Source organism: Antrostomus carolinensis, unplaced genomic scaffold, assembly GCF_000700745.2.
Source record: "Antrostomus carolinensis isolate BGI_N321 unplaced genomic scaffold, ASM70074v2 scaffold15216, whole genome shotgun sequence".
NCBI classification, from domain to species: Eukaryota; Metazoa; Chordata; class Aves; order Caprimulgiformes; family Caprimulgidae; genus Antrostomus; species Antrostomus carolinensis.
The window spans coordinates 3,709-18,440 of record NW_010319938.1 but is presented as its reverse complement, the minus strand read 5'-3'; the positions used below and the strand labels follow the sequence as shown (position 1 = coordinate 18,440).

Sequence of the window (14,732 nt, the reverse complement as noted above, 5' to 3'; positions counted from 1 at the left end):
AGTAGAGTTCTGTTCTTCTGTTTTGCTGTAGAGTTAACAGCTTCGTTACTATCAGTTTAACTCCATAGGTAAGGGAAGGCAAGGCAAATGGAGAAAGGTTTTTCTGTGTGGCTAAACTAAAAGCCTAAATTAGCTTATTCATGTCAGAATTCTGCTTCATTAGATAGTCTATCTCAAAACCTCAAAAGCTGAAATGTGTTTTTCCTACTGAGAATCCAAAAATTGGAGCAGCAGATTCACTTCTATTTCCAAAAAATATTTTAAAGTGTTTTAGTTTTCATCAAATAGAGAATTACAATAATATAATAATTTGAGTTACTCATCTCTCCCTCCCTGAAATAAAAGTCCTCTCCACATGCCATATTCCTCATTGTTCTAAATTCTGGACACTACATCACAAATCTACCACAAAAATGGGCTTGGGCTACAAATCACTTTATGTGGAAAACACACGGTAGTGCAGAAGCTGAGGGAAGACTGTTAACCATACCCATCTGAAGATAAACATAACCTAAAGTTTTTAAGTCCTGTGGAAACTGGATTAAAAGGCAGAATGCAGTGACATCACCTATCCTGTACATTTGTTCAGGATACCTACCATTTCCAATTCATAGCTACTTTTACTTTTGTGCAGAGAGAAGTAGCTCTAATCTCCAAAACTACTTTTCACGTATACATATAACTGCTAATGTTGATTGTTGTTACACTTTGATTACAGTGAAACAAGAAAAAAAAAAAAAGATATTGGAGTTAACTCCCTGTGTTGCAAGAGAGGAAAAAACAACTGAAAAAGACCTGAACACAAAAACCATGAGAGATCGTCTCCAAGAGCTTAAACTGAGAGCGAAGGAACTACAGATAGCTGGAGAAAACAACGGTGCCACTGTACAAGAAGAGCAGGAGGAGTTTGAACAGCAAGCCATTATTTATGAAAAGGAGTCCATAACTGAAAGGCATCTGCATGAAATCCAGAAGCTTCAGAGTGAAATTAATAATTTGGTGGAGGAAGTTCATAAATTCAGTCAACAACAAAAAAGCCTCGTATCTTCAATGAGACGATTCAGTGTTCTGAAAAAGGAATCTAACATAGCAAGAGAAATCAAAATTCAAGCAGAGCATGTAAGAAAATGTTTGGATGAACTGTCAAAAACAGTGAAAAAAGCTGAAAATGAACATGGGCCATCACGTGCCGCAGTAAGAATTCTAGCTTCCCAGCACGCTTTCTTATCCCGGTGTTACCTCAATGCTATGCTCTCATACAACGAGGCCATAACTACCAAGCAAGAGAAATGCAGGAGATTTATTGTCCGACAGCTTGAAGTAGCTGGTAAAGAGGTATCTGAGGAAGAAGTCAATGACATGCTTCAACAAGGAAAATGGGAGATTTTCAATGAAAATCTACTCACTGAAGTAAAAATTACCAAAGCTCAGCTTTCGGAGATTGAACAGAGACACAAAGAACTGGTCAATCTGGAGAATCAGATCAAAGACTTAAAGGAACTTTTTATCCAGATATCAGCTCTGGTGGAGGAACAAGGGGAGATGATGAACAACATTGAAATCAGTATGAACAACACTCAAGAATACACTCAAGTATCTAAAGAAAAATTTGGGCTTGCAGTCAAGTATCGAAAAAGAAACCCTTGCAAAGCTCTTTGCTGCTGGTGTTGTCCGTGCTGCAACTGACAACAGAAATAAAGTGTTTGAAATACCAGTGGTTCCTATTTAGTAAACTGATTTTGTAAAGCAGTCTCAGGATCCCTTGATTGCTTCATTTTTCTTTCTATTTCCCCTTCCACTGAGCTCTCAGGAAAAACTGTATCTGTTTTTTTTTCAAACAGAGTTAGAAGAATACAAAGAATTTTATAGTTTTCACAGAAAGACATAAAATAGGGAAAAGGATTGAAGGACACAAATGACATCTTTTTTTGTTCTTCCACTCAAATTAAAACAATGTGGCAACAAACTACCTGTGCTTTTGGGAAACACTGAAAATATTAATCTCAAAGACAGGATTAATAAGAATGGTTTAGTTACCTTTTACAAAATTTGTATTTTTAATTGCTTTATGCTTTTTTAGCACTCATATTTACTTGGTTCAAATTCTAAGGTTTTTTTTTTTCTAGGAATCTGAAATTCTACCAAAAAAATCTACAAAAAAAAAAGCAGACATTCTTGGTAACAATCCAGAACATGATTCCTAAACCAAATAAGAAGTCAGAAAAGTTATCATCAGGAGTGTTTCAGTACTGCCTCTATAGGAAAAGTTACTTACAGGCTCACTTACCTATTTAATACCATGAAATAATGCTCGTGTTATAGCAGGACAGTGTGCACTGTCTTATGGAATACAAAACAGACATTGGTTTATTTGTTTTAATAACACCTTGCTGTATTTCTTACACATAGGTGTTGAGCTGATATTTTCTGAACACATTAAAAATCACTAGCAGCAGGAAACCACATCACCAAACCTGCAGGGATATTTGTTAGCAGCCTGCTGGGAAGCCAAGCATTCATAAATTGACATAAAGATATTTACATTATTCAACTACATAGGCAGAGTCCTACCAGGTAAGGACAGGAGAATATGATACTTTATTACAAAGTGATAAAACACCTTTGCACTGCTGCCTAGCCTATCTAAATATGCAGTTGCCCCCGCAGTCTCAACTTCTGCTAGTAGCAAAATGAAGGAAAAAATATAATTAAAAAATATCAAACTCCACCTGTATTGAAATAAACATAATCGAGAACCAGATAATGATTTAGGTTGGAAGAAACTTCTGGGAAACATCCAGACCAACCTCTTGCTCAGATCAAGACAGGAATTTCCCTGGTTGTAGCTCTTGTCCACCACTTCTCCTCCTACCACCACGCCTCTGAGAAGAGCCTTTTTCTGTTATCTTCATACCTTACTAGTAGGCTACAGGACGATCTCTCCCTTAGTTCCTTCATCTTAAATCCAAACAAATGCAGCTCTCTGACTCTCCTCATGTGTCACATGTTCCAACACCTGAGCAGTCCAGACTCCCTACAGTATAATCAACATTTATCTTCATGGTCTTCTTGCAGTAGGAAGTCCAGAACCAGGCACAGCACAGGACATGCATTTATTTGTACTATTCCAGGAGTGGCCAGAAGAACTAGTTGAGAGTTTCCAGAACTCTAAATGGTTCCATGAAATTCTGCTAAATGTACAAGCCCAGGATCCTCATGTAGATATTGCCAAACAGATGCCTAAAGTAGTAAACCTGAATACCTCCCTGAGTACCGAAAACAGAGCAGCTAGCCACTGAGACTCAACCTGTCCCTAAAGATACTTTAGATGGTCTTTATGAAACAGCTGAATTAGCAAGACAGGAAGCATACCCCTGCTTTATTTTGCAGCAGCAGTTATTTCTGCAGTGAAGAGAAGCAAGCAGATGAGGAGTGCTTTTGCTTTCCGTAGTCCCAATGGTTGGTTTCTGCCCTGTACCTAACCCCTCTTGGAACTGAATGAGAAATACTGCTCTAATGCAATTTAACAGAAAATATCAATGCAACTGAGACAAAAAAGTTATTTCCAAAACAAAAAAACCCCCAAACAATGACTAAACCAAACACCAAACTAGGAATGTATTTCTGAACTCCTTTAAGCTGTGCAAAGACACAATCAATAACCACTATATCTGGATACAATCGGAGAAGACAGAGCAAATTGCATCGCAATTCTGCAAGACACTAAGTGAGCTAGATGTCTTTAATTGTACCTAGTGGAAAACAAACAAACAAAAAAAACCCCAAAACCTCAAAACAATCTACTATCAAAAGGCACTACTGAATTATTTTCATATTGCAATACTTATAAATAGTTGAATTCTTTCCATCCCAGCTTAAAATTGTGACTGAAATTAACTGTTATCAAAGTACAATCAGAGGTCTGAACCTTAAAGTGAAAAGATTATTTACACAGCAGTGGCAAAAAACAAAATTATATAATGACACCGATACTATTTGATTAAATAATCTCCCTTGCATGTTACATATATGGAAGCTACTTTTATGTTCCAAGGGCAGAGTAGAAACTAGCCAGTAAGCAAGACAGAGAAAACAGTTGCTATGGCCAACATGCTCTTTCATGTGTGTATGTATATAAATGTATGTAATACACACAGAAACACCCCATCTTTTTTTCCTGTTTTTACTTTTAGAAAAAACAAAGGTACCTAACTGATAGCCTTTTCCTTCTCTCCTGGGCCCTTAAAGAGAAATGCATTATGGTACTTCTGTGAAGGATTACTGCAGCCAGCGTTGACAGAAGAGAAAACTAAAACATAGCAAGCACCACCTGCTTACACAGCTTCCCCCATGCAGGAGGGTTCACATCAGTACCCATATCTGAGAGAGAAATGTGTTCCTGGGCAAGCCCTTTCTCTTCACACTAGAGATGTTTCTTTGAAGTAAATGCAGTCTGGTTAAACAAGAGCTGTACTGTAAATTCTGGAAGAAAACTCAAGATTCAGTAATACTCAGGAAGACAGCTGAGCTGCCTATCCATATGCACGTAAATAATTCAAGTAGTTTTCAGATGTATATCGGTTAGAAAATGGCAAAACAGGAACATACATAACATGCTGCAGAAGAACTGAGGAGAGAAAGAAACAGAAAAGACTTGTGGAAAGCTTTTTCTTCATACAGGTGCTATTAACTGAAAGCTATTAGTATTAACTACAACTTACACTGACATGGTGAGAATTTGATATTGAGTATTCAAAATTATTAACAGCAGAAATTATGCAGGCTGAAGTCATCACTAAAATAACTGTCTTTTTTTTTTAGTCACATATTTTTGCGGAAGAGCAAACAAATTAAAGCAGAGCTGCTAGTATTCTAACAAGAAATGTGAAATATGAATAGGTATAACCCCTCATCACCAAAATAACATGTAGAAAGTAGCTTTTGACTAAAAAAATAGCTATCCAGCAATTTCTCCAATATAAAAATAACAGCCATAGCACATGGAATTGTATTTCCTTTTGCATGTTTCATGTCAAAGTAAACCCACCCTCTAGAAAAAAACAAATCAAAAGAAAAAACCCCCCAAAACAAACAAACAAACAAAAAACCCAACCCAGACAAAACCAGTATTTGCTTACATAATATGAAGCTATGTAAATGCTCCTTTTCTGATAATAAAATAAGACTGGGATGGAAAAAAAGATGACAAAAGGAAGAGTGGGCAAGTGACTCCAACTCTGCTTTGCTCTGTAATGAAAACTGCACCTCAAGCTCTTTAGTAATGGATCTGGTTCACTGTGAAATGAGACCCATCCACCCATGACATATCTTGCTGGCACTGCTCACAGTATATAAAGTTGATTACAAGCAAAAGACATCTAAGAAGGCATGCAATGGGGTAAATTGACATTAATTCCCAGTCCTTTTCTGAAGGTACCGTTGCTTGTTTTAGCAGATGTAAAACAAAATAGGAAAAATATTCTGGGGAAATGTTCCGTTCCTCAAAGAAATAACAGTATATTTACTGGGAAAAGCTAGCATTTTAAAAACCTCAGATTTTTAACTTGAAGACAAAAGTTATTTTTTTCCAGAATAAACTACACATTTTTCAATGGCCTACTCTTCTACTGGAAAGATTTTAAAGTATTTGTTGTGGATAAAATCTGCCACATACTTCATGAAAGAACCGAGGGCCTCATTTGCACAGTTTCCTATACATTATGATTAAAACACTTTTATTACACACATCACACACAGACAACATATTCAACATTATCCTCCCACCTCTCCTCCCACTCTTCTTCCAAATACACACATTAACTTAGTTGTTCATTTGGGTGATAAATTTTAACTACACTGTTTGTGGACAGTGCCAGAGTAGCAGTGGCACCCATGTACCCTTGTTTATTTCAAGCACAGGAGGAACAAAGCAGTAGTCCAGACCACAAAGACACCCTTGTGGAGTGTGCAAATCACAGAGAAGGAGTCTCTCTCCTCTGGCATGAAATTCTAACAGTATTCTGTGAAAAGAGAAATAGATTGTACTCTGCACTGCAAGAGCATGAAAGAGAAGGGAATTACTTAAAGTAAACTTCAACTTTCCCGGATTTAATACTCAGAGGTCACTATTGTTTTCAGTAAATACTGGCCTTCACACATACATGCACAGACTAAAATGCACTAATTAGAAACCTAGCAAGATATTAGGGAACTTTTTGCTGCTTGGATACCAAGTATCTCATTATTAAAAGCAAAAACAAAAAAACCAACAAAGACTGACATCCTTAGCAGAGGGAAATGTTAGAAAAAAGTTAACTTTCGCCACAAATTTGGAAATCTGCTGCTTCCTTTATTCTGCTCTGCATGCATTTTCGTTTTCTGGGACTTAAGGGAAAAGAGTTTATGCCACAGAACTCTTATTTGGCAACTATGAGTGACAGGGATTTGCATCTCCAACCAAAGGCATCTTCAGGGAAGGTGCAGGGGACCAGTTTAATCTCATTTGCTAAGCACTTCACTGCCATACCACAAGCACTAGTTCTTAGTGACCAAGCCTTCCTGCTTCACAACTTCCAGGCTTCACAATATAAAAAATGCTTCATATACTGGGATAAATTCTAGGGTTTACATGATTTGAACATGCCAAGAGTAGCACAGCTATGCCACAAACACAGACACCAAACAGAAAACAAAGACAATACAGAAAAAAACTTGTAACTCAAGATGTAGGCTCATATAGGGAGCATAAAACAAAGAACTACTGGATCCCTCCACAGAACCAAGACACTGCAAGAGCAAATTCTGTTCAAAGGCTTGAGGCTCAATCAATTAAAAGGAAATAACATCAACAAACTTAATTCAGTCACCATTAGACACAGTTAACAGACTCTGCCTTCTGATTAGCTACTAACATGGATTGAAAAGCAGGATGAAGTCCCAGGGAAGTGAGTGGCCTCTCTGCAGGTACAGCCAGCCACCCAAATAAACTCTATTACAGGATTAGGGCATAGAGATTTCAATGAAAATAAACTAAAGCTGTACTTATTTAGAAACACTGCACAGTTGTCAACCGTCACAGTTGCATTTTCAGAACAGATTTGAGTTAAACTAGCTGCATTAAGTTGGTTTTGTTGTCTCCCCTGTACTACTAACATTCAGATAGCAATGGAAGTTAAAATCTAATCTATTTTTCAACATATACACTATCAACTTGCTGAACTACACTCCACTTGATCCAAACAGATTAGCCAGTTTCACTGTCAAAGAGTATCACTGCTCATTAAAAGTAAGAGGCTTCTCCTTTTAGCTTTACAGATCCTTTGTGATATCACTGCATGTTGTGTAATTATTGCATTATGGAGGTCTTATACCCACCAAACAAACATATTGTCCCAAGATAAACCATTTTATACTTTCACAGTTTATTTTGTAAATGCAAAAGGGTATTTGTTTTCAAAGAATTTAATAAAATGTTATTTCCAATACTTTACATAACCTAGTTTTTAAGCAGGGAAGTAAATCAATCTATCTGTTCTTTGAAAGAACGTCTCTGGACCTCTTGAAACTTTAACTTTTTTTTTTTATTTAATTAAAACACATGCACTGAAACAAAAGCACATGCCAAATACTATTAAAGTAAGCCTGCTTTAATGAGATTTTGTTGATCATGTATCAGCAGCACCACCATGTGTTAAGTGAACAAGACATTTATTGCTTAGAGATTACTGTTATTGCAGAATATAATCAACCATTTATAATTTAAGTAAATGATGTAGGCCTAAATGGTAGCAATATATTTATACCATATTGCCATGTCAAACTTGCAAAACCTTTAACCTATTATACCATTTGGAGTAATATTAGAATTTTAAAGAGTTAAAAAAACAAAACCCACATACAACAAGAGAGGGGGAGAGAGAGAGAGAGAAAAAAGGCTTTGTTCACTAGTATGATACTTAGATTGGTATAAATAAATACTTCAGAAATATTGTAAAACTAATTGCAATATTGCTTAGTTACAGCAGTATTAGTGTACCTTATACTTATGTTTATACTACACATAAATACTTCTTTAGAAGGTATATTGAAGGTCAAAATTTACAAAATTTCAGATTAAGAAAATATTCATTAACATTACTTACACTAACACGGGTTTTCCTGATATCTTAGGGTTGTTTAAAACTTCTGTCATGGCTTGCTTTGTTTCTTCCATTCTTGCAACGTCACTGGAATCCACAACAAATATGACACCATAGGACTCGGCATAGTAATTTCTCCAGATATTTCGAATTCGTTTTCCACCTCCTAAATCAAAGATGGTGACTTCAAAGCGTCCCTGTTTAACGTCAATCTTGGAAAACCCAACTGTTGGAGCCACATCTTCAGGAGACTCTGTCAGAGTTAAAAGAAGAGAGCCTTCAGTTAAAAGTGCCTTTAGTTATTTAAAGATTTTGCATTGTGATTTGTGTAGGAAAATTCAGATTTTAAAAACATGGAGCAAACCCTCCCTGTTAAGTGACAGCGTGTCACTAATCACATACTTTTTACATTAATATTTTCCTTCTCCTTTAGGTAATTTCAAATTAACCCATTAGTCTCTCATCAGTTGCTTTACATTAATTTAGATAGGAGCACTTTTAGATAAGGGCACCAGGGGGAAAAAAAAGAAAATTAAAAAAAAAGAGCCAAAAAAATGCAATTAATATTTAACACCACAGTTGAACTGCAATAGTGTTCAGCATACTGCAGTTCTTTCCCCCTCACCACCAATGCTTCCATCTGAACAGTCATCTAGCATTTACAAAGTATTAATCTCCATTTGAGAAGGAAAACAAACAAAACAGTTAATACATTATGACCTGGGAAGCCTTGTGCTCTGCCAAATTTATTCTTTATCCCTCATGGTTACCAAAATAGCTTCAAAAGTTCAAACCAAAGGCTGAGATGAAGTGACTGAAACCGCATTCTTCTAAGATGTAAACGACTTGATTCCCTTGATTCAAGATCAGGTTTTGGCCTTTGTTTGTTTATTTTTATTTTCTGTTTTTTTTTTTGTTTGTTTGTTTGTTTTTTTTTGTTGGGTTTTTTTGGGTTTTTTTTTTAGTTTGCCATGCAATATACTAAAAACCCTACACCTTTATATTTAACACTTTTCCTTGCTGTCTTCTCCCTTTCTGGAGGGCAAAGAAAGCCTGTACTTGCCTCGCACCACTAAGCTGTCTCTGCAGGCATGAGTTAATTGGATCTCTGCAACTGTTTTATGCAGCTTTGGTAGCACAAGGCAGGAGAAACAGATGTCAAATTCAGCTTGTTGAGAGGAAGAAATGAAAGCATGGTCAAAAGCATTGAGCTCTGAAGAGCTGTGCAGAAGCTAAATCACCATCAGCCTTCCACTACTACACTCTGGAGCTCCCATCACAAGAGAGACATGGAGCAGCTCGAACAAGTCCAGAGGAGGCCACGAGGATGATCTGAGGGCTGGAGCACATCTTCTATGAGGACAGGCTGAGACATTTGGGGATGTTTCGCCTGGAGAAGAGAAGGCTCCGGGGAGATCTTATAGTGGCCTCCCAGTACCTGAAGGGGGCCTACAAGAAAGCTGGGGAAGGACTCTTCATAAGGGCAGTTAATGACAGAACAAGGGGAAATGGGTTTAAGCTGAAAGAGGGGAGGTTTAGATTAGATATTAGGAAGAAGTTCTTCACTGTGACGGTGGTCAGACACTGGAACAGGTTGCCCAAGGCAGTTGTGGATGCTCCTCCCTGGAAGTGTTGAAGGCCAGGTTGGATGAGGCTTTGAGTAACCTGGTCTAGTGGAAGGTGTCCCTGCTGATGGCAGGGGGCTTGGAACTGGATGATTTTTAAGGTCCCTTCCAACCCAAACCAGTCTCTGATTCTATGATCCCTTTTTTGAGAGAATCCTTCACACACAGCCGAGATGGGGATTCAGAACAGACCACTTGGCCAGACCAGTGTGAGCCAAAACTCCAGCAAGAAAAGGGTCCAGGACCCCCATTTGTCAAAAACTATATCTTCAAAACTCAGCAGGCTTTATTTTGAAGAATGCTTTGCACTGTGAACTATAAGTATGTTCTTACAAAAGAGAGCAACGTGAACATGAGGGTTGGTTAAAGGTGAAAGTTATTGATGGTGCTCAATGTAAGGGGATGTTCCTGAAACATCTGCTCCTATTGTAGGCCAAGGTCTCCAAAAATAAAGCCTTCCATGTAAAAACAGGGTCTGCCATATAAGCTGCAGATCCATTTTGGCAAATATCACTGGTGACCAGGCTGATTTACCCAGGTTCAAGAGTCCCAAGAACTGAAATATATTTGTTTTTTTCCTAAAACTGAGCAATCATAACTGCAGTCTCCTTCTATAGGCTGTATGACTGGTGCACTGCCAAAAATACTGGTTTTAACAACCCTGAAGACTAACTGAAAGAAAAAAAAAAAAGCTTTCTAAGACAAACAGTATTTCAGCCCTGGCAAACAGTCACAGAAGTCAGAACTATCTTCTTCTGGTGTTTCACTTTAGAAAAACCCATCTTTATCCCATTTTTTTTCCCCTCTGTAAAAAAGGGCTTTTAGAAACAACTGTCCCATTTAGCTGATAAAGGCATTAAAGTTGAATTTGAAACAGAATGGAAGGCTAAATAACAAATCACTGATGTTTTCAGGGCAAAGATTCGGGACTATAAATGAGAGAATATTCATAACTTTATTCACACTTTAGCAAGCCCATGAACTTACATAACGTGCGTAAACAGAAAGTCGAGGTGGAGTCTCCAAGTCTGCCAAAACACTACTAAGTACACTCTTGTTATTACACAAGATGAAAGTTATTTAGAAAGATAATCCCACAAGAGGGGAAAATAAAACAGAGAATTTTTGTTTTCATAAGCACAAGTTTTATCTCAAATTATATCCTGCTTGCATGTGTCACTGGATGGTGCAAAGCACCCTCCAAAATCAAGTGGTCTCTTGCTGAAGTAAGTGCCTAGAAAACTGCTAGTGGTTTTCTGGTGATAAATAAATACATATAACATATATCACCAGAACCATCCTTTATGTTATATACATACACATGCAATTCCCTTCTCTTGAAGCTTTTCCTCATTTTCCATATTTACAACATTGATTTTTATATAAAGTTTACTGATGTTTGCATGTTACTGGATGGTCACCTTGCACACAAAGGAGAAAAAAAAAACAGATCCATTGATTTCTCTAATGTCTACTAAGATGTGAAATACATCATTAACCAGAATATTTGATATCATTGCATTAATTCCAAATAATTATTAATTAGAATGTGGTCTACAGCCTTCAGAATTTTTGTCCTACACTTTTTTTTTCACTTAAAGCAACTGACGGAGACAGACAGCCTGCTTGTAGTTACAATGTTCTTTCAGTTATTTATTGAACTACTGAAAAAAACCTTCCTCTCGTCCAAAAAGAAGAACCCAGAACAGATTTTGTTGCAATTTAGCATTTTGCACAGTTAACAATGTGGTGGTCAACTCAAGGAACGTAAGCACCAAGGTAATCTGAACACTGGGTCTTAGTGTTTCCAAGATATGGAGTTCCACCTCTATGGACTAACTTTTTCTGTCTCAGTGGACTAAAGGCTCTAATGCTCCATGGTACAATGTCTCAAGAGGCAGCTCTCTCCATACCTGCCTTATCTCTACACCATACATTACCTCTGAAAAAGACGTAGCAGAACGGTAGCATCTTTGTTGAACTACTACTGATGTGGTCTATGTGAGCTCAACATGGTGTTAAGTGTGGTGGCCAATGAGCTACATAGAGCTTGCTCTGCTCCTTCTCCTAAGCATAAAGCACATGACTGGGAGCACCTACTTTTTAAGTCACCCTCGTATGACTTGCCAGATGTAAAAAAATCAGGATCTTTACATTTCAAAGGAGAAACCCTTTAATTTTTCTCTCATCTGCAGGTCTTCACACAATGGGGCCTGTGACATGCTCATTTTGGCAACCACACTCTTAGTACAGTCATCAACATTTTCTTTCAACAATATAGGAGGGAGAAATAAATTAAGAGATTAAACAATATCTTTAGATTAAAATGATGGAAATTAGTAATTATACCCTCTCTTTCAATGTTCAATTTAAATGATAAACAAATTAATTGCTTACCTCCTTGAATTCCTCGGACTGTAGCAGTTTTACCAGCATTATCAAGACCCACCATTATTAGTGTCACCTTCCTCCATAAGGAGAAAAAAAAAAAAAAGATATTAAAAATCTTTTTTTTTTTTCCTCTAACTAGACATTACTTATTTTAACAAGTTTTTTAATACATGTATAGCAAATTTACCACAAAGTAGTAGAAAGAATAGATATCAAAATACCAAGCAGCAGGCATTGTTACAATTGTGTATCTGCTGTTCAATATGTCAAAACATCTGATTAGGTAGAACAGCAGAACAAAGTATGAAATGAGAAGTCTAATATTGTGCTGTAAGTTTCACATGAGACAATGATTTAGCTTTCAACTTGTATTTCCCTGCTGAAATTTAATTTCACGGTACTGTAAATTTTATAATTTTTTTGGTGTGGTCATGGTCTCCTTAACAATTTATTTAATTTCATTTCCATTCCCCTGTATTTTTACCCCTTCTCTGCTTCAAAGTTGTGCCTATACTAGAAACGTATTTCTGCCTCAAGCAATGCATCTGAACAACACTATACAGTATTCAACATTTGCGTAGACAACAGCAGATGCTGTAAATAAGCAGCACTGGTACTCATCATGCCTTTGTTTCAAGCAGGAGCAATCTAGGCTGAAAACATGCAAGCCAGTGGTGTTGAGAAGGTACAATATATTAGTAAACTAGTGTGCAGGTTAGAATTTATACCATGAAAGGCTTTTAAGCAAAGCAATAGGAAAAAAAAAAAAAAATCTATGTGTATATGTCAATTGTTCCTTCTGTTCACAAAGACTCAGAGAAGTCAAAAGAATTTGCTCAATTTTATGCCCCTTTAAGTGAAGGAATACTAAAATGTTGTGACTTCCAGTCTTAAAACTACAACAGCATCACACATGAAGTATAATTTACACAAATTCTTTCAGAAAAGCCAAAAAGCTCTGAGAAAAGAACCTAAAAAGTAACAATAAGATCATAATAATTATACTTTAACAGTAAACTAAATTCACAGCCAAGAACATTTATAAACATATATAAATTGTCTATTGGTGGTGTCAGAAAGCTATTCAACCCAATATAGTTCTTTGAAAAGCAGCACCTTCTGTAAAACCTAAAGTAGGCAGCGCTGAAGAAAACAGCAAATCCTCCTACATGAGCATGAAGTAGAAATAAATTTGGTACACCCCTTATTTCCCTTCTCTGTAGTTTGTAAATAGTTTGAAACAAACTATCTGTGCACCTCTGCTAATTGGAGGGAAAAGGATGCAGGATGTCAAAGTAAAAGTAACAGAAACAAATGAGAAGAGTTTGTTTGAAAAGAGAGAATAAATAAGTGAGAATGGATCACCAGGCTACCCACAAAATGCAGTATTAAGATACTTAGATAATCATAAGAAAACTAGTATTACACTGGGGCTACAGTCTACTCTTGACAATAAAATGGTGTCATAAGTTACACTTCATAACCTCAAAATGCAAAAACTAAATCAATATGATAAAATCCAAATAAACTTTACATAAACATTCTAGCATCAACCCCTAATGTGCCACTTGAGGAAACAATGCGAAGGACAATATTTTTGAACTTTATACTTTTCTGGAGTTAGAAACAAAATACTCAAATTACAGGTAATTAACATTTCATTTTTAAATTCAGAAGATGTAGGGATTCTCTCTTGGAGGAAAAAAAAAAGAAGATGGATTTTGTCTCTGAATTAAAAAATATGAAAGAATGTTATAGAGCAAATAAAGTAAAACATATGTGAAAGGACATGAAAGAGAGCTTGGGAAGGTCAGCACAGAAATGTAAAATACTTTCACATGTTTACCTGACAGGTTCCTGCCACCGTTTTAACCAGCTGCAGCAATTGGCCATTAGACTGAACATCCCTCCTCACTAGCCATCCAGAGCCATGGAAGCTACAGAAACAATGTGGACAGGCCAGAACAACCCAAGAAGACTGGCAGAGGGACTGTAGAGGCTCAGATGTTGTCTTGTCACTTCTAACAAAACAAAACAAAACAAAAATAAATCAACACAGAAGAAGAAATGCATATTTAGCCCCTGTGTAGAAGCAAAGCAAGTCATTTCTTATCATCAGTGTCATAGTCAGTCAGCCCCATGAGAGCTGCACTGTCTTCCACTTCTCCATCTTCTCACACTTCACCTGCCCCCATTTTACTTATCTGAGCAACAACAACACAGGACTCGTACAGAATAATAATGCCAGACCACTGCACATAAAGAAACCTGCAAGTTAGAGCAATTAAGACACCTGAAGCTATGAAATTCCAGTGCTTGCCTCGCTAACACATCCCACAGCTCTGCTGATTGACAGAGAATAAGGACCAATTTCAAGCATGAGTAAGGCTTGTAAGAACATAATAGGTTAAGACATTAAAAGAAAACAAAGACTGTCCTACCTGTTAGGCGTATTCATTTAACTGTCAATTTATTTTACACAGAAAGATCCCACAACAAGGCAACTGAGTTCTCTAGCGAGTACTTTCAGGAACTGGCAAGTTAATTGCCACTAAATTAAATAGAAGTATCAAATAAT

At 36.9% G+C, this 14,732-nt stretch overlaps 2 protein-coding genes across 2 annotated transcripts in view; one reads left to right on the top strand and one right to left on the bottom strand.

Annotated features, from left to right (window-relative positions):
* Positions 1-14,059, bottom strand: part of ARL13B (ARF like GTPase 13B) — a 39,806-nt gene extending 25,747 nt beyond the window's left edge. The window contains exons 1-3 of the mRNA XM_010169450.2: positions 14,001-14,059; positions 12,161-12,231; positions 8,142-8,391 (exon numbers count right to left, since the gene is read on the bottom strand). Of these exons, the coding sequence (XP_010167752.1) occupies positions 8,142-8,391; positions 12,161-12,231; positions 14,001-14,059 (380 nt within the window). The remainder of the gene's footprint in view (positions 1-8,141; positions 8,392-12,160; positions 12,232-14,000) is intronic.
* STX19 (syntaxin 19) lies at positions 811-1,686 on the top strand. Its single transcript, XM_010169449.1, has one exon. It carries the CDS (start codon positions 811-813, stop codon positions 1,684-1,686), a length of 876 nt encoding a protein of 291 aa, XP_010167751.1.
* Positions 14,060-14,732: the final 673 nt, after the last annotated feature.

Coding starts and splice junctions, on each gene's coding strand:
- STX19 (XM_010169449.1), top strand. CDS start 811: ATGAGAGATCGTCTCCAAGAGCTTAAACTGAGAGCGAAGGAACTACAG.